Raw genomic sequence first — 21,491 nt, forward strand, 5'->3', positions numbered from 1 at the left:
TGTAATGAGGGTAATTACAGAACTCTCCACAGAGCAACTTGTCCAGGCCCCTCCTCCTGCCTTCCCATTTATATAGAACAGCTGCACTCAGCTAAAGCCAGACAATGGCTTTCTAAAACAAAGCAATAGTACGTCTGGGAAGAAATCCCAGAACAGGACTTAAGGCTGGAGGGAAAAGCAGCACAAAGCTTGTGCCAATGCCATACTATGACCCTGGAGGAAGGAAAGGAGAAGGGAGAGGAGAGAAAGAAGGAAAGAGGAGGGGAGATGAGACAGGAGAGGAGGAGGAAAGGGGAGGGGGAAAGGGGAGAAAGGAGGTAGTTCCATCCACCCAAGGGTGAAATAAACGGAGCACTGCATCTCAGAATACAACACACTTACTTTCTTACTTTGGCAATTGTGGCAGTTGCCCATTTACTCCAAGACTGTCCTTCCCCACACGGCTCACTACACACGCGCTCACACACAAACACACACGCGCGCACACGTGCGCACACAGAGTCCACGGTGAGGTCTATCATCGAGCAGAGAGTCCTTTGGGCCAGTGGACTTACTCAACTGCAAAAGAAATGAAAAACAGCCACTTATACTAACCAACACAAATCTTCATTCAAATATTTGGCCAACCAAGGATCACTGGACATTTGAGAAAAATCAAACAGGAGGAAAGAGAAAGACCAGGAAAAAGAAACAGATTAAGTGATTCTAGGGAAAACAAATAGGAACAGACCCAACCAAACTAAACACACATATACACACATACACACACACCTCGATTACTATGCTAAAAGTTTTAAAGGGTATATGCATTTCAAAAAAACAAACAAAACAGGCCACCATGAAAAATGAAAAGACCAGAGAACCACTAGGGGGTCCTGGAAATTAAACACGGCAGTGGATAAAATAAAAATTTCATCAGAAGGGCTGAATAACAGATTGGGCATGATTGAAGATCATATTCTGGAAGATAAAATAGAAGAAATCTCCCAATACTTGGAGCAAAAGATGGAAACAGAAAATATGAAAGAGGTAATACACGGTAGATAGCTCCAAGAGGTCCAACATTCATATATCAAGTTCCATAATACAAGCAGAGACAGTACGAAATGATAATCAAAGAAGAAAAACCCTTTGACTAGGATAAAGATTTGAGATTGTAGATCAAAGTGAGCCAATGAAGATGAAGTTTAAAATCTTATACCTATACCCACAGTAAAAAAATAATAATAATAATAAGTCCACAGAAAAAAAGAGATCATTTAAAAAACATTCAGAAGGGAAAACTAGGTTACATACAAAATAATGAGAACTGGAATAGCATATGACTTCTTATCAGCAGAACTGACAGAACATAGTGGAAGCCTTCAAAATCCTGAGGGAAAAGAATTTCAAACCTAGAATCTGAAACCCAAACTATGAGTCAAGTATGATGGCAAATTATAGACCTCTCCAGACATCAGAATTTTGAAATTTACCTCTCAAGCACTGTTTCAGGGGGGTGGGGAGGGGGGGAGTATATTTTTAACTAAATTGAAAAACAAAAACAAAAACAAAACAGAGTGGACTTAACAGGGGAAGGCAAAGAAATCCCAGTATGACTGCAGTCACAGGCACAGAAGACAATCAGTCCAAATTAGAGTAGGAAGTCAGAGAACCAGGTGAAGAATATCTTCAAAAATAAAAATAAAATGCATTTACTATAATTGCAAAATTAAAATTTAAAAACTTGCTACGATAAAGGCTTTTAGTGCCATTAAGAAAGAAGGGAAAGTAATTACAAATTGTAAGAAAAAATAAAGCAAACTTAATTATGGCATTACTTTCAACAGTTTATAGGACAATCGATTTAAGAAAACAGAGTCTCACTTGATCTTGATAATCTTCAAGTAGGACAACTTTTAACTGCCACAGAGTTTTATAAACCTGCTTGTACTACTTGTTTCTGAGATCAACAGGCTCATTCATATTCACAATTCTACTTATTGGTTTCATTTTTTTTTTAGAACTGAAACCTTGGTTAAAAATCCTTGGAGAGATAAAAGGGAGATAAGTAGAAAAGATATTGAGGGGCACAGATTTCCTTAGGTAACATAATGGTGAGTCAAGGAATGCTGCCTAAAGTTGGTGGCCCCCAAAAATAAAGAACTAAGAACATTTAACGCTATATGGGAAACTATCAAAACAACTACAATTCATAACAAAGCCCAGAATGTAGAAGGCAAGGCTGGTGGTGTAAGTACTTGAAATTCTTCACCTTTCATGATAGGTAGTAAAGAGACACTGTGTCAGGTAGATATACCAAGAAATATTTTAAATTCTGATGGTAACCACAGGAATAAACAAATTAGTTTAAAAGGATTATCCACATTCCATCCCTCTATGGTGCTGGAGAAAAGATTTTACCATATGTGCATTTTATTTATAAATTTTAAAAAATAAGCTTACATTTTTAAATGGTGGAAATTTCCTCAAATGTTAAGCCTACAGTATCTGTAGAATTTTTGGCTGGATCAAAACATTCTTAAAGTTTATCGTTAATGACCCCAGGATGGTGAGGACAACTCAGAAGTATCTTCCAAAAGTTTGAATGGTCATGCTCTGATCCATCAAGTTTACTGCTAGGATTCTATCCTAAAGGAAAATTTACTTAAGTGGGAACAAATATAAAGGTACAATGAAGCTTAGTGCACAACTTTGTCTTTGTAAAACTTCTTGCAAATCCTAAATGTCTGTCATTGAGAATGGTAAAATAAGCTATGGTAGATACATGCTATGTAATATTATAGAGCAGTTACTTTAAAAAGACTGGAATAGTAATGAGACGGAAGAATGATCATGATATACTGTGTTGTGAGAAAAGCAAACAGCAGAAGAATATATGTAGTATAATCCCATTTCAGTAGTTTTTTTTAAAAAATATCTTTTTGTATATGCGTAAGAGTTGTAGAAACATTCACACCAAACTATTAATGGAATAGTGATGACCTCTGAATATGAGATTGGAAACAGGGAGGGCAAGACACTGACTTGTTACTTCTAAGTGTTTGAACTTTTTATGAATGTTTATTACCCTTGTAAAAGGCAGAAAATTCTCAAGAAAACATCTTCAACATTAATCCTACCCAATTCTTTCCTTACCTTTCCACCCCTCCATTCCCCCAACACTGATGCATCATAATAGATCTCAGCCTTCCATATGGCACATGGTAGGAATGTGTGAATCCAGACATTACAATTCTCTCCAAATCTCACTTCCACGTGATACACAGAATATACTTGTCGTCATGCATGACTGATGAAAAAAATGCATCTTAAAATGTTGCATGTGGTCTTCAGCTTGGTTGGTTAGGAAATGGTGCTGCTAATAAAGCCAAGGTTGCAAGTGATATCCACATATAGGTCAGTAATTGTTATGAAGTCAGCCTGCATTTGTACTCATCATCTGTCATCTTTCTGGTGACAGGACAAGATGTGGAAAAATCAACATAACCCCATTTTAACTAGTGAGAACGCTTCTTAAAAGATACATACTGATAGTGGGCTTCAGTCTCTTGGTTGTATTCTGAACACATCTGTGTACACGTATGACCGCAGTTTATACATTTCTTTGCCAGTCAACCACACTAAGTTGTGTCATCAGTGTTTCCCAGAGAGAGAATGCCGGTTAACCAGGTATCTGCAGCAACACCGCCTGTCTGTGCTCTGTGGGACCAATGTGATGTTGGGGTGTGTGGGACCACAAAGGTCTCAGTTTCTGGTCTTTAATTCTCATCTTCAGCCATCATACCAAACACAAAATCAAAGTAATGTGGCAGAGTGAAGGTTTCTCAACCTTAACTGTGCTTGAAGAATGATTTTTCTTTTACTACTCATGTTTAGAAAAGGCAACTATATAAGGAGAAAATCAAAGACTGAAGAAAATCAAAGTAAGAACTTATAATGTGACTGCATTGCTAGAAATGGAGTATGTGATCTTGATCTAACTTGTCTATTTAAAATGCCCAAATAACTCACACCGCAGAGATGTATCATTTTTTTGGCCATTATATCCTTTCAAGATATTATAAACCTAGTAAAAAGTAGCAATGGAAAGAAAATTCTGCTGCATCTATAGAATAACTTAGTATATCTTATATTCACCAAATATGAATTTACCTAACTAGAACTCAAAAAAACAGCTAGTGATTCTCAGGAAATATTCAAATGTACTGTCTATTCAAAAACCAAACAAGCAAGCAACCAGAAAAAGGAACAGAACTTTGGGGACAGTGCATGGGGAATGGTGGGAGTGAATTATTGCCTTAAGGTAATGCTGTGATTCTGAGATGACAGTGGAAATAAAGTATGAGGACTTATATAAATAAAGCTTTAAAAAATAAGTCATAGTTCCATTTCAATATAATGTTATTTATTTAAATGTGGCTTACAATACAATTAATTTTATCAATGACACATCTAAACCTAAGAATCACTACTGAAATAGGATAATCATATATGACAATCCATCCCAATTCTTGATCTAGTAATCTCCTCTTAAATAAACCCTTTATAATATCTTTCCTAATCAATTCCGACTTCCTCTTAAACCAAATTAACTTAAATGTGTTACTTTCTTTACACCCTCCATGCTTTCTGCATCTTTCCTAGCACATATATGACTTAAGCAACATTTACTTCATGCCTGCAACATGAGAAGTGCCTTCTTCTGCGTACTTCTGGGACCCTCACAACAACCCTGTGAGGTAGGTACCATGAGCTCAGCTTTACAGAGGAGGAAGCGCATACTGAGAGAGACTGACCTGCCCAATAGCAGAGCTGGGATTCAAAGCCAGACCTGCTGCTCTCAGATGAGTAATGTTTAAAGTACCCCAGACGAAAAAACAAAGATTGCCCAAGTAGAAACTATGACTGCAGCCAGAATTTTGGAGCAGCTGGAGAAGAGGTTCGACAACATTAATGATTTCTTCTTCCTTGTCACTTAACCACTGTAAACAGCAATTACACTATATTCTCCTATACTTTATTTAAAAAAAAAATTTTTTTTTGGCCGTGCCGCGTGGCATGCGGGATCTTAGTTCCCCAACCAGGGATTGAACCCGTGCCCCCTGCAGTGGAAGCGCAGAGTCCTAACCACTGGACCACCAGGGAATTCCTGTATTCTATATTTTAAAGGTAGCAATACACAAACAGAGAATTTACCCCTCCCTTTTTTATAGAAAAAAAAAATGACACATTACAAACAGACTTGCACTCATCATTGACTATAAAAAGACATAGTAAACTGGTACTATTTCACAACAACCCTTATGGTAAGTGGATAGTTACAAAGAAAACATAGATGCAAATCTACTGGTTATAGTAAATAACAGGAAAAGTGAGTTTTGTGGGGATCATGAAAATGGGTTGCTGCCCAGATAGATTTAATTTTAAATTACAAAACCTTATCTGGGCACTTCAAATCAAGAGAATGTACCACAAACCCTTGTGCCTAAATTACATGAAGATGTATCCTGGCATCTACATTTGGCCCAAATCAACCATATTCTAATGCTACTACTGCTCTACTAAAAGCATCAAGAGTTCAAAAGTTTTGCAATCTAAATCCTTTCTTAAAGGTTTTTGAGATTCTCATAAACATTCAAAGCTATCATGAAGATTTCAATGACAAAATATGATTATATTCTTTATTTCTATACGAAAATTCTATAGACCAATGGCAAAACTAGTAGTACCACATAAAGAGACTGGTTTGCCTATAGTGTATCTTGCTTGTCTAATGGAGCTAGACATTTTGAATTCTCTAATCATGTGACACTATCCTAATGTGCTCTATACTTTTAATAAGTACCTATAGTCAAGTCTTAATTACCAACCTAACTTTTCTAGTATTAAAACTTACTCAGTTTTTACCAAATGACAAAAAGATTCAGTATTAAGAATACTCCCAGTTTATTATTCAAGGTAAAGATTCAACAGAAGAAGCCTATCTTGCAGTTTCCTAGGAGACAAATTTTGTTCTAAAGACCTTCACATTAAAAAAAAATTATCTCCAGACTTGCATGAGCAGATGCTCCACAAATACATGATTTTTAAAAGCTACCACTTTCAAAATCACAAAAATGGTAAGAACTACCTCATTAATCATAGGGATATTTTTCTATGCACTATAATACAATAATACAGTGCTTACTTTAGTATATGAAATTAAGATACCATTAAAAGTGATGCTTTTAAACCAGAAATCTCCAGCTATCACTTGTATTGCTCATGAAGACAAGAATAAGTGCTTGACTCCCCCCTCCATACCCAGGGCCTGGCACCTAGCTTGGCACACAGTGCACAGCAATTACTTAAATAAATGAATAAATATACATTTCTTTTCAGTGATCTTTGATGCACATGAATAAACTACAGAGTGGAGTTTCAAAACATGGTCCCTTTTTTTTGCCTTAAGTCAACCTGAGAGTTCATAAAGAATTTTACAATTATTATAATTATTAATTGTAAGGCTTTTTAAAATAGTGTTCATAAGTCTTAAAAACCTTTAAAATCCCTTTGGTGTACACTGCTATGTATTATATTAACAAAGACAACAGAGAAAATAAACAGTTGACTCTTCCCAGATCTAAAGAACTCCTAAAGTATGAAAAACTAATTCCTAGACACTAAATTTAGTAAAATAAACCCTAAGATCCCCAGAGAGATTAATGCAGCAAAACTGACTCATCTTATTTCTTAAAAAGGACATGGTTTTACCCACTAAAGGTACTCTGTGCTTTTCCAAAGTTTGCTTTACACCACTTCGCTTTTATGAAAGATCTACATTAGTACAGGCATACCTCCAAGGTATTGTGGGTTCGGTTCCAGACCACCGCAATAAAGCAAATGTTGCAATAAAGCAATTCACATGAATTTCTGGTTTCCCAGTACTTAAGCTATATTTACACATACTGTATCTATTAAGTGTGCAATAACAGTATGTCTTAAAAAAATGTACCTACCTTAAATAAAAAATAATGCTATTGGAAAATGGCGCTAATAGGCTTGCTTGAAACAGGATTGCCACAAACGTTCAATTTGTGAAAAATGCACTATTTGTGAAGTGCAACAAAACGAAGTACAATAAAACAAGGTATGCTTGTACCTGTTTTTGCTAACAAAAAGAAATCCAAAGAGAATTTCTGCTTTTACAAAAAAAGGCAAAAAGCATTTGTTTTGCAGCAAAACCGAGATAGAGGCAGTGGACACCCTGAGCAACAAGAGTGGCGCCACCAAGCGCCTTCCCTAGGAACTACACTCAGCATCTCAGCAGCAAGCCATGGTAGCCTGCGAGCACCTGCGCTTTATTTTGTGCATTCGCTGGCAAGCTGAGTCCTACTTTAGGATAGTGGGGGAAACCTGTAATTACTTCTAGCCAGCTGAAGACTGGCATGATTCCCAATTTCTCTGCTTCGTAAAAATATACCTGTCAGTATCACCGCAGCTTGTTCAAGTGACAGACCCAACAGGTCACTGCTATTAAATCCTGCCCTCCCCCAGCTGGTCCCTACATAGTGAGAAGCCAGTTGGACTTAAATGCTATTGGGGGGCGGTGGGGGGGAAGCAGTTGCTGATCTCTGAGAACTAATCTGATGCTCACAGCTAAGCCTCCATGTTATTAAAAACTGATCCGACACTTACAGCTAAACCATTTTGTTCTCCTGTTGGACAATCTCACTAAACATCTGTATCAAATTAAGTCATTCTGAGATCACGATGACGTGAAACAAAAACAAGGTCCTGCACAACCTACAAAATACCAAACATCTCTCTTATGCTAAAAGAGTGATAGCCCTCACTTCTTTGAACCCTTACCTCAATTACCCAAAGTCCAAATCCTATAATATAATCTTTATAACATCCTCTTACTGAGATACCCCGTGGTTCCCTATAGTCTGTGTTCTTTGCTTAAGATGAGTAATAAATCCAATTTGTTCAACTACAGGTATGCTCCTGGTGGTCTCTGACGACAGGTACTTACACTTGTCAATACTAATGGTAGAATAAAATAGACTAAGTGTTCTGGGGTTACAAAATGACTCTAAAACATGCCTTATTAATACACATCTCATAATTCACAGGGAGGGCAGCTTTGGATGATTTTGGTATAAGATTTCTTCCCTTTTGCTTTCAATGTCAAAACCATGCTAATATGTGTTGAAGAGTTCAGATAAAATAAAAAGCATTATTGCCAATCATACTGAGAAGGCATAGGAGAAGCCTATCTAGCCAAGATGATTCGGAGAATGAGCAGGAGTTCATCAAGAGTCAGTTCAATTGAAGGTATGCTCAAGTATCTGGGCTACACCCAGTTCAGAAGGATTTTTAAAAAAGGGTTCCAGGAAAATACTCAGCAATAATAAAACCAAAGGTATGTAAGGAAAAGGTGGAAGAAAATAACTCTTAAAAAAAAAAAAGTGCTCACCATAACTACTGGAAAATCTAGATAATAGGTTAGTATGAGACGAAAATGAAGATTTTCATATGCACTTTTCCACTGAAAGATTTTTTTAGATGTGCAAAAAAATCTCCCACTTTACAGCTGAACATTACTTTTGTAAGAATTAATCACATCCAGACAGAGGTTAAAAAAACCAAGAATGCCAACTTAAAACAAACAAGTTTCTATAACACAAACAAATCTACTAGACACTAAAATCAGCATTTTGTCAAAAAATAATTTTTTTAAAGCTAATCTATTCATAACTATATGTTTAACAGAAAAGTTAAAAACCAGAAGTCTTAAAGAACCTGAGGATAATAATTTTTAAAAAGCCCCTCTGGCCCAAAGAAAAAACAGAAAACATCTTTTAACTTGTCAACTATAAAATCCACTTTAAAAGAAAGAAAGAAAAAAAAAAAAACTATGAAAAAAAAAATCACCCATTCCTTACCTTCCAGATGTAACCGGAAGATTTTCATGTCTAAGGTTGGGGACATGGGTGAATATATGCCTGTTCCCCTAGTGCCTACTGTGTCCTTCCAGGCCACAGAAGATGTAAGTTTGGAGTCTGAGATCCCAAACATGAAAGTCACTGTCTTCAAAGGCACATCATTTCCTAGGAACCTGCACTGTGGGGACATTTTGGGTGAGAGAAAACATTTTCACCACCACTGCCCTCTAACATGTAGCACACCAAGTGCTGCATATATTACAACCTGATTTCCCTTGTTATATAGGCATTACCATTCACTTTTTATGGATCATGAAAACCTGGTTATTCAACAAGTAGAAGGAGCAATGACTTAAACTCATCTTCTGATGCCATCATGCAGTTGAAAACCATGACTTCAATATATCAATAAAAAATGTTTAAAAGTTTGTTCAAAGACAATATATATTATACCATGTAATGTCTGTGTAATTTACAGTAGGAAAAGGAAGTCTGTGGTAAATGAGGTAATAAAAGACTTTAGGGAACAACGGGCTAAATATTCATAAGTTACATTTTACAGTAACCTCCTCCGTAAATCTCTTCTAAATTTATTTTTTTCAAGAAATGCAAATTTATTGCCTGCTGGATTTTAGCACATTTAATTCAAATGTGATTGTAAAATAACGATGAAGGAAACATCACAATATTGACTACTCTCTCTTTACAGTCCAGACCTTAACAACAGTGCCAAGCCTTGTCCTTCACAATCATCACAGTCCTTGGTGAGCCTCCTCCAGGACTGAAACTCTCCTCTACCCAACTGAGCCTTTCAAGCACCTATCATCTCACGGGCTTCAATCTCTAATATCCAATTCCCAAATCAGAACTGTGTCAGCATCTTATTTCCTCATGGTGGAAGGATAGCAGATTTTCCTTTTTTTAAAAAAAGTACAAAAGCAATTATACCCCTAAAAAAAAAAAAAGGTACAAAATATAAAGTAAAAAACTACATTTAAAACACTTAATTCAAAAAGTTAAAGTATTTTATAGTAACACTTAATGATTTTTCTGCTAGAATTTAATAAACCAAACAAAATGCCTAGTGTACTCTTGAATCTTTGTTTTAATAAAGATTTTATTTTTACCCAGAAGACCCTTGGTGATTTACATTTGCATGGCACATTAAAACATTAAATCTGTAAAACTAAAAATGTCCTCAAAAGTTAGACTAAGCCACTTGAAAAAGATGTAAATGGAATAGTTTCCATAAATCTCTGAAAACTAAATTAAATGATCTAATTTGACCATTACAAAAAATATGTAAAATATTAATAACACCAAACTTTTGAAGTATTTCAAAACATTGAGGGCCTACAGAAAGAACATTAGAAGCGGGTGGTGTACTATATGACCTCAAGAAAGCAGCAGGATTTATGTTCAGAAATCATCAAACTTACAATGAATGCTCTTTAACTTCTAATACCTCCTGTAATAGCATCCTGTTTGCTCCTAGAATCACTTTATCAGTCGGGCCCATATCTGCTACATCCTATGTCAGGATCTAGATCCCACCCTGTAACAAACTCCACCAAAGACTTCTGGGCTAGAATAGGCTACACGCCCAGCCAGTCGGCTGTCAGCTGGCAAGCTGGATGCGATGGGGACAGAGGATGATCAGGAGGCTGAAACGGTTGATACTAGATTTCTATATTTAAGTCCTGTCTATTGTGACAAAAAATATGTGGAATACACTTTCCCCAAAACTCCTAACTTACTGCTTATCACATTCCTCATCAAAGATGACAAACAGAAATGACATTTTACCAGAGTTATCTATCACTAGCTCACCCAACTTTATTATATTGCTAAATGGAGTCTGAAGTTTAAAACTGTGATCAAATTCAGTCAATAGGGAAAAAAAACCTGTTCTTTCCTCAGAGAAAAATAAATGCTGTCCCAAGGAATCAGTCTAGACACCAATTACCACAATCTGCTGCAGTCTGATAAGCTGTGAAGACTGCTGGATTTCAGTTATTCAGCACTATGCTCACCATGGTACTAGGCCAATTTACAAACATGTGAAGAAATGAAAGAACTAGGGAACTGCTGAAAATGCTGCTTAAGGGACAAGATAATGCCTTGTAAATATATCAGCAAAAGAATCAAGCACAGCGTCTTGACCAGTAGGGAATCATTAAATATTCAATTCATCTAACAATTAAGATAGAATCTTTAAATGTTTCCACATGAGATCTTAAGATCTAAACTTCCCTTTACTCTTTGCCCAATTCTAAGCGCTGAATTTTTTATACCTGAAAACATTAGAAAATCATGACAACTCTGTTTAAACAAGTGCTCGTATTTATGGACTACCTGTAAATAAAAACTTGTACTACTGTAAAAACTAATGACAATGGCTGAAAAATATTTAAATGAGAAAAGTAGAATACACTTCTGAAATAACCATTTTAATCCTTAAATAGGCAGAGACAGGGAAACAGGCTCTGAAATTAGCTTTAGAAATGACATAATAGCTGGCATCCACTGAACACTCTTTTTTATGGCACTAGTTAAGTGCTTCTTATGAATTAACCCATTTATTTCTTGCAACTTAGTAGGTTGGTACTATTATTAATCCCCATTATACACATGAGGACACAACCACAGTAATGTGACTTACATAGCTGCTAACAGCTAAAACTGTGAATCACATTCAGATTGTGATTGTAGTAATACACAATACTATCTCTTTATACACTAACTTCTGTTATGTAGCAGGAAACTAGTAAAAGAAGCTAATCAAGAAAAATAGTAAAACATTATTTTCAAAAGAGTACAGAAGCAAATCAAGGAAAGGAAATTAAGAAAGCTCCACACAAGGGAAAGTGAGATGATAGAAATCACAAAATGACAAAATAAAGAACAGTAGAAAAAAAGGAAAAATAATTTAATGAAAATATCTCTGGAAGTCTAAACTACCTAATAGAAGGCTTAGGTGGAAAAGAGGCAGGAAGGAATCTTTAGAGTGCTGAAAACACTCTGTATCTTGATCTAAGAGGTGGTTAGATGAGTGTGTAAATATGTAAAAATACATCATACCGTACACTTAGGATCTGTGTACTTTACTGTATATGTATATGTATAATATGATCTAAAAGTATAAATATTTTAAAATATTTTTTATAAGATGAGGTGGCTTTGAGGCTCCATTTACTACTTCAAGCAATAGGATTAATTAAATTATCTAATGTCTCACCAAAAATATTTTTAGAACAGAAGGTGGCAGTATCTCCTCATGGGATAATATCCCATCCACTTAACCCTTTGTAATGAATGTATCCACATGCTTGACTTTCAGGCTTTTGGGTCTGCCTTAAAACATGAAACTACAGTTAACAGACAACCTAATCCAGGTTAATTATTATCAAATAGAACCATCCTTCTGAAAAAGGAGTGCATTCTATAATCTCCGTAACAGTTGGCAAAGCTAAACATGGCACAACTTGAGCAAAGGAAAGCCTAACAGCTCACAGAATAGCCCATTCTCTTTTCAACAAAAAAATTCCATAATTAAATCCAAATATGATGTCCCCTTTATTCTAGACGTATGTACATAAATCCAATCCTACTTCCATACAAAAGCCTTTAAATATTTGAAAATGACAAAACTTTTCTTCAATCTCTCTTATCCAAGTTGAATCCTAAACTTCCCTTTACTCTTCCTCATGATTTCCAGATCCTTCTCCATTCTAATCTCCCGTCAATAATTAAGCCCCATCATTTTGAACATCACTTTTACAAATAGGGGAAGGCATGATGCCTCAAGAATTCACACTTATCATCTAAAACCCATGATCGTTTTTATATGAACTCTCATAAACCAGTCTAATAAACTCCAGAATTGAGGTTGAAAACCTAAATACAGAACTTTACATTCATCTCTATTTAAAATTTAACATAGTTTTCTATTAAGTTTAACATCACACTATCTTCTTGAATCCTGATGAGATTCAAGAAGTTCTCTCTAGATGAGAATTTCTGCTTGTAATTTTGAATTACCTGTAAATTTGCAAAGCAAGCCATTTTTAATAAAAAAATGTTAAAACAGGACAGAGGCCAAGTAAAGGATCTTGCAGCACTCTCTGCATAATTGCCTCACAGATAACAAACACCTAATGAAACTTTTTTGGAAATGACCAATCATGTAGCTATAAAGCCATGATCCTCTACCATGACTCACAGATGAATTCAAAAGACTGACTACGGTTTGACTACAATTTCCTTGACCCCCTCCGGTAATTCTAGAAAAATAGGGTTGTATTAGCATGACCTCTTCCAAACCACCAGTTTTCAATGGAAGCAGTAATGTCCCTTAATGAGCATTTTGTAAACTTTTCTTCTCAGAGCCTGTATGCGTGTGCACTGGTGCCTTTTTAAAAAAGTTTTATGTGTAGCAGTTATTATCAATGAAGTTCATTTCAGAAGAGTAAGAGTTAAAACTATTTATTAGAAAAAGCAATTAATAGGCTTTACAGGACCAAGACCAGCTACTCTAACCTCTGATGACTCCTGGTATCAAAAATTACTTTTGTTTAATAATACATAAAAAGTTTCCGCCGCAGATAAAATATTGAGCTCCCAGGTATGAAGTTTCTTGGACTCACCTTTGTACTTTGGTTCTGCACTCATGTTGATTTCCCTCAGTATTTCCTAATTGTTTTACTGTGGTAGAATACTTATGGTTTCCACCTTTGACAAAACAAACCTGGAAACTGAGTGGGGATTCCCACAAGCTGTCAAAGGGAGATGCCAGGTGCAGAAAATACTCAAGGTTTAACTCTTGAACAGATAATTTAAAAAGGAGAAAAAAATACATACACAGCCTGAAAACAGCAACAACTTGGCCACTTTTAAAGCCACATATCCTAAACTGGATCTCTACATGATGTCCGCACTTTTGTCCACTCAGAACTATAGACAAAGGGGCATGCACGTGCCAGGGGAGGGCTCTAATAAAGCAGCACACTGGGCTATGGAGAAGCTCTACCTACCCCTGCTCAAAGGCACCTTGTGGTGGCTGGGCCTTCCTTGGGGTTCCCTAGGACCAGTGCAATAGTTAAAAACATCAAGTTAAAGCAGATACAGTTCACTGGGCTAACGCAAGTAAGATGGTATTCTAAAATCATGCTAAGAAGGTAAACTTCTCTCAAAGAGAACTATATTAAATTATATTCAGCAGAAAAAAACATAAAGAGGCCTCAGCAGATTGATTTTGAGACATAATAGTGTGTTCTGGACAAATTAAGACTATTTTATGACACAATCTGTAAAAAAGGATAAATGACCAAGAAACTACCATTTCTTCCTTTAAATAGAAATTCTTCTTCTAGTCTCTTTATAACTAAAGAGATCACAGCATGGTAGGTGTTTCTTACAAATTCCTGAGATATGATTTAAATCAAATTTTAAGATGGTTTTCAGATATATAATAAAAAAGTGAGTAAAGGGAAAAAAATGACTATGAAAAAAACAGTATTTGTTTTGGTACTTAATGCCCCTCATTGGCAAATAACTTGTGGTGATACCATATTTTAATCATATACTTTTATTAAAGGATCTACCCACTGAAAATGAAGAAGCCAAAAGGGTATTATATATTTATCTACTTTTATCAGCTCTTTCCAAAGCTCTGAATTTTAACTTTAAAAACTATCAAAAACTTGATTAGCTGAGAAGCTCTATAAGAGGGTAACTAATTCCTCGGCAAACAAATTTAAGCCTCACTCAAAATAAACTGAAGCAGACAATTACAGAATATTTACTAAATGCAAAGATGAAAACTGACTGCCTAGATTACAAGTCATAGTGATTTGTTGCTGTCAAAAAACTGGAATCTTTATACACAAAAGAATGTCTGGAAATTACTCGACTCTTAATTATAAAAGTGAATAAGACAGTAACAGTGTGTAGCACTGGCATCCCAAGAAAGCTAAGATCTATTTTCAACAAGTTTTTGCCACATTTGTGCAATATCTTAAGTGTAGAGTTAGAAAGGACAAAGCCCAGCATAAAAATCTAAAACAATTCCTGTAAAACTGTGAATGGACTATATAAAATGAATATTTCAGGACACTACTACACTAATTTCTTCAAATAATTTGCTTTAGAAGTAAATATTAAGTCTTCTTCCCTCTCATGATATACCCAGATAGTTATTTATCAATACATAGGAGAACCTACCATGATCCAGTCTGTTCAGGAGAGCAGAGGGAAAAGAGCCTTAAATAAACGCTTCCTCAAAATAAGGAATCACAGACAAAACAGGTGTCAATCAATATATATATATGGGCCCACATGATTGTATGGATGATTATATAAGATGTGCCTGAAGTACTTTTAATATTAAAACATGCTATGTTAGTGGAAGGAGTTATTCTGCTATAGGCTATTTATTTTAAAGGAAGCTGGGTGTTTTGTTTTTTGTCTTGGAGAGAACAGAAAGGATTTTGTGGAATGTTCTGTACAAATACATTAGGTCCATTAATCATAAACTTCATGGTTTGCCAATTTTACTTTAAATAAGTAAAATTATTTCCAATGAAAAGCATCAGAGGGGACTTCCCTGGTGGTCCAGTGGCCCGCACTTCCACTGCAGGGGGCATGGATTCGATTCCTGATAGGGGAACTAAGGTCCCACATGCCGCACAGCACGGCCAAAAAGAGAAAAAAAAAAACAAAAGTCAGAGATTTTTTTGAACACTCAGACTTTGTAAACATGTCTTTACACAGTTCAAAAACACACTTTTTGAACCAAAAGATCTTTGCAGAGGAGTTTCTCTCATTAAGAACCACAGCCAAATACAATCAGGCATGGATACACAGAGACTTAGTAAAAATACTAATAGTATTCTTTTTCATAAGCTGTGTGCACTCAGGGGTTCATTTCCTCTCCATGAGTGCTATATTTTAAAACTGAAAACAGATCTTACCTCCTGAGTAAGTCTCAGTACAGCTCCTTATGTCCATGTTCTATTTATATAACCTAGCTTATAACTCATTTGCAGTTTGAACTATTCATTGAGGTTTAATTTTTTTTGTTGTTAAATATACATTGAAAACCTATAGCCTATATGGACAGCTTTAAAGAAGAATGGTAAAATAAACTTGAGTACCTAAATTCTCTCTACCCACACTTCTCTCCTTTCCCCCCCAAAAAACTCCACAATTCTGTCATCACAGCTCAGGAAGACATTATTACATCCATGCTGATGATATTTTTAAAACATAAAAGAGGCAGTTTAACATAATAAGAGCATGAACTCTGGAGTGAAATAACATGGGTTCAAATCTGAGCCTCACCTCTTACAAGTTATATTACCTTGGGGAGGTTTACTTAACTTTCCTGTACCTTGGTTACTGATTTGTAAACTGTGGAATAAACAGTATTTATCTCATAGGGTTACTGGTAAGATTAAATGAAGTACCGGTTACTGGTAAGATTAAACGAAGTACTTAAAATATGCCTGATACATAGTAAGTGTAATGTGTCAGCTATTGTTAAAATCAAGAAGGTAAAACAAAACTAAAGCATGCTAAAGCTGGTAAACTGGATTCTTTTTAAGTTATATATAATATACATGTTATATATCATATAATATATAATTATGCTTCTCATTAAAATTTCCTCCGTATTCTTACTGATTCTACATTTTCAATGTTTCACATTTTCATTTTAGTCACAAGTGATCTGCTTCTAACTTTACACTGATAAAACTACACTTTTTTTTTTTTTTAAACTACACTTCTAATACTCTCATGACTCTTCTCCCCTAATATCCAACAATATTGTTTGTGACAATATCTTACCTTTCCTACTAAACTTTAAGAAGCAGGAGGGGGGGCTTCCCTGGTGGCGCAGTGGTTGAGAATCTGCCTGCCAATGCAGGGGACACGGGTTCGAGCCCTGGTCTGGGAGGATCCCACATGCCGCGGAGCAACTAGGCCCGTGAGCCACAATTACTGAGCCTGCGCATCTGGAGCCTGTGCTCCGCAACAAGGGAGGCCGCGACAGTGAGAGGCCCGCGCACCGCGATGAAGAGTGGCCCCCGCTTGCCACAACTAGAGAAAGCCCTCGCACAGAAACGAAGACCCAACACAGCCAAAAATAAATAAATAAAAATAAATTTAAAAAAAAAAAAAAAAAAAAGAAGCAGGAGGGTAGGAGGTCATCATACTTTATTTTCTTTTAAATTTCTTCTACCTATGATAGCATGCATATAATATATGCTAATTAAATAAATGGATTTTAATGCCTCTATTTCTCTTGGAGTCAAGTGCATAAACACCTAGAGGCTCATTTAGACTCATGTATTCCTGGTGCTTAAATGTTATTTTAATCCCAGTCCATAATTTGAGTGCTGCAATTCATACTAGAAAAGGATAAATGTGTATAAATTATGCTGATTTGCATATGCTTTGGAAATGGGTGGACATATACATGGTGCTTCTCAATGTTGCAGTATATTCAATTTCACAAGTGTTTCCTTTTCCCATCTATGGACCAAACATTACAACTTCAAAGTAGCAAATCTGGCAATAGATCGATGCTCATTTTTTGTTAAAAATACTGATTATTTTCTCTTGTGTAACTTCTTCTTTTTCCAAGAAGCATAAGAACAATCTCAGTAAGGACACTAAAAAGCAAGTGTAAATTCTGCACTCACAGGGAACCTGTAAGCTTATAGCTGAAAGACTGCATTAAGAAGACATGAGAGCTGTCTTCAAATACATAAAGGGCTGCTTGCTATGTAGAAGAGTACAGACTTGATTTTTTGTGTTCCAGAAGGCAGGACAAGTTATAAGAAAGTGGGTTTCTGATATAAAGAAAGAACTTTCTGAAAATTAAAGCTACCTAAAATTGAAAAAGAGATTCATGTGCGGTAGTGAATACTGTTATCACTAAAAATGTTTTGTGAGTAGAAAACTGGTTTTGGGGAATGATATAGAAAAGTATCAGATAAAGAGTTGGACTACGTGATCACAAACATTCCCTTCAATCAACATGTTCTTGGATTTGCTTAACTTAATCCCAAGTGATGGTCTGATGCACAACACTAACATGCCTCAGGAATATGCCTACCCGCCTGGCGTCACACAGCCTATGGAGGCTACGTGAACATCACCCCCTTTCTATAGGGCAACTGACATTTTAGAGGCCGTCCTATTTGCTTAACTACGTGATCCACCTTTCTCTCTACGAACAGAACTAAATTAAGTTCATTTCAAATTTTATTTGAGGAATTTCACATCAACCCTTGAGACAAGTGGAGTTCCATCATCCCCTGATCCCCAAGCCACCAAGTGAAGAATAGGAAAATTATAACAACATTGGTTTCATTATTTTATAATCATCTCTAAAGTTCAGAAAATTTAGAAAAATGAGGAATGACAGAAAATGGATAATTGAAAAACCCGTCTACTATACCAGATCCACTATCAGAACTACTACTTGGGTGGTATAATTAACTTGGCTTACTATATTTATACTTCTCATATACTCATTGAGGTACAAAGAAAAAAATCATGACCATAAAGCAAGTAGAATACTATTTAAAGGAAGTAAAAAACATGAATAAGCTAGAATACAAATCCTAAAAGTACATGCAAGTTCATTATACTCTTGTGCATGTTTGAAATTTTCAGAGTGAAAACTTAAAAAGAACACCCACATAAAAAAAATAAAATTCAACTCTCAGTATACACATGATATTGGTGTATTTTTTAAGCTATAAGAAGAACAGGTAATGATTCAGCATCCACATTATCCAAATCCACCTGGACTCAAATCTGAAAATATTTAACTGCTAACTAATAACTCATGTACGCTAAATTTCAGAAGAAGAGTTCTTAAGCACTATTTAGAAACTGAATATAACACTTCATTGGAGCTTGGGATTGAAAATGCTATTTTAGAGCAGCTTTTCTTCTTCTTTATTTAATGTAAGATGCAGAGTGGTTTTGTATCAGACTTCACAGTTATTATAGTCCTAGGTCACTGTGAAATTAATGGTTTTGATCCTTTAGAATTACTTTCAATAAATAAAATTATTTGGTTTCCTCTATATTTCTTAGGATTTTCAAAGCCTAGAAAAAGTTGCTTCCCTTATCACTGTTTAGTAGCTAAGACTTCCACTAATAGTGAGGAAAGATGCGACATTAGTGTAGCATTAGGCTAGTTGTCAAGTGATAGGATGCTAGTCCTGGCTCTGAACTTCTTTTACCTTGAACACGTCACTTAAGCCTTCTGGGTCATGGTGCTCATCCATATAGTAACTCAGATTAGATGATTTCAAAGGCTCCATCTAGTTCTGAAGCTGTACAATATTATGACCTCATTGTGAGGACATCCCTTCACTATGACAGGTGAAGGTACTATATCCTTACGCTAGCTATCACAATACATTGCTGTGGATAAAACCCACACAAAATGTGCAAAGCCAGGAATGTTTAAAAATTGTGATTAAAAAAAAAATACTGGCTTGAAATATGGGTTAAATATCAAGAATACTTAACTTCTTGTCTAGAAAGCATCGACACTATATGCTGTAAATAAAGCTCTGAAAAAGGTGTAAAAAACTTATAAGTCAACCAAGATAACTAACTCTGCCGACTCTTGAACAAAAAGGGCAATCTCTGAATAGTAATTGCTCGACACCCAATGTCTGTGGCACCCATTCTCCCACCCTGCATTTATGTGTCAGAGGAAGATGTTACGTTTATGGCATATTGGAATCAAGAGTATGCAACAGAATGTACGCCTTGTTAAATCAGTATAGGTTCAAATTAAGCACTTGAGAAAACTACCTTCCCAATTAATAATAATGAGATTTAGTTAAAAGTGTAAATGTTTTTTGTTTCAATGTTTGTACTGAATATATAAAACACACAGTTAATTTCCTTAACTTACTTTAACAGCACTGAATTCACATAAATGGTGTTGATGTACTGTGAGTATTTCAACAGCCCCACCTTAGGAAGTCTAAAACTAAGTTAATCCAAGTGAAAATACGGATTTCTTTTCTAGAATAGAGTAATTCATAGATGTTAGTTTATAATTATGAAATCAATAAAAGTAAATAAAAATCCCTCCAAAGCTTAGTAACAAGTGGGCCATGTAGTACAAATGTGGTATACTGAAAAACCACCTCCTTTCAGAAATACCAATACTGAGAAGTGTAGCTAGTGAGACCTTGGTTAATGCATATTGTAAAAGGCCTGCCAGGAGAACGTGAGCTATATAAATAAAATTATCATGTCAGTATGTTGGTGAAAGCTATCCTGGGTACAAGGCAGGAAAAGGAATATAGCCCTAACGGATGCATACAGATAAGTAAGTAATTGGGAGGAGAGGGGAGAAGAAGGGGAACATGTGTATTTAATTTATAGTTCAAAGAATTCAAAGGTAATATTAGTAGTAAAAATCTACAAAAATGATTGTGAACCAGAGTTCAGTTTTCTTTAAAGAGCCTGACTGAGAGGGTGTGTATGTAAAACAGTTGAATGAAGATGTAAGCTGGTATTGTGGTATTGTGATGATTTAAACCACAAATGCCTTCCCTATTTAAATATTCCAATCAGTACTGTTAGTACACGTACCTCGGAGAATTCTTTCCTCATGGCAACGAAGAAAGTCCCAGATTCTAACAGTGCCGTCATCAGAGCATGTAGCAAATTTATTATCCGTGGGTGAGAAACTGTTACATGAAGACACACAGCAGGGGAAAGAAGTCAGCATTTAACAGATTATCTGTGCTTCTCAGACAGGGAAAAATAAAAACACTGTGCTGCGTTATAAACAGGAGAGGGAAGTATCCACAGTGAAGAAGCCCTTAAAGAGAATGTTGTCAGCTAACAAATGTATCTCATCAAAAGAAGAATTCAACAGAGTAGCTGCTTCTTAGTTTTCAATCATCAATATTCAGAGAACTTTATGAGTGTATTATTAGTACTATTGTTACCCACACTCCCCAGTATAGTATTTCCTATGGTACCAACAGTAAAACATGGAGCTGATTTAAGTGTAGAAACTAAACAAATTCTATCTTTGCAATATTCCTGTAAAGTCTTTTAAATCACATAGGAATACTGCTCAAAAAATTAGCATCAGCTTCTGCTTCAAACTTCATAGAAGTTTCAGACAGGCTGTTGAAAGACTGGTTGCTACACATCCCTACATATGTTGTTTCTGATTTATGTAAAAGGTCTGTGGAAAACGTTCACACCTTCTTCCAGGCAAGCTATCCCATGAATGTTGCACTTTTTGAAGAAAACTAACATGGGGACCTTCTGACTGTTTAAAGCCAAAGAATATGCTTGCAAAGGAGGAATCCATTTTTTTCCTCCCTGTAAAAGACCATCAAGTTTCTCATCTTAAGAACTCCCCTGAACTTCTGAACCCTTTGCCTAAGAAAGGACCAACTGCGAAAACTCAACGTATGGTCAGGACAATAAGGCAAAGTCTTTGCAGAAGCGTGTTTATCCAATAACTTTTGTTAAGATTCTGAAAGTAGAAACAAG

General features: G+C 35.7%; 1 protein-coding gene across 4 annotated transcripts in view; it reads right to left on the reverse strand.

The window, feature by feature from the left end:
* WDR33 (WD repeat domain 33) overlaps window positions 1–21,491 on the reverse strand; it is a 99,621-nt gene that overhangs the window by 32,475 nt on the left and 45,655 nt on the right. For 3 of the 4 annotated variants that reach the window (XM_082396618.1, XM_082396617.1, XM_082396619.1), the window contains one exon: window positions 20,571–20,668. In XM_082396618.1, the coding sequence (XP_082252744.1) occupies window positions 20,571–20,668 (98 nt within the window). Of the gene's footprint in view, window positions 1–1,002; window positions 18,970–20,570; window positions 20,669–21,491 lie in introns of those variants that run through there. The other variant, XM_082396620.1, reaches the window with a different exon arrangement.

Source organism: Balaenoptera borealis, assembly GCF_965194805.1.
Source record: "Balaenoptera borealis genome assembly, chromosome: 6".
Lineage (NCBI taxonomy): Eukaryota > Metazoa > Chordata > Mammalia > Artiodactyla > Balaenopteridae > Balaenoptera > Balaenoptera borealis.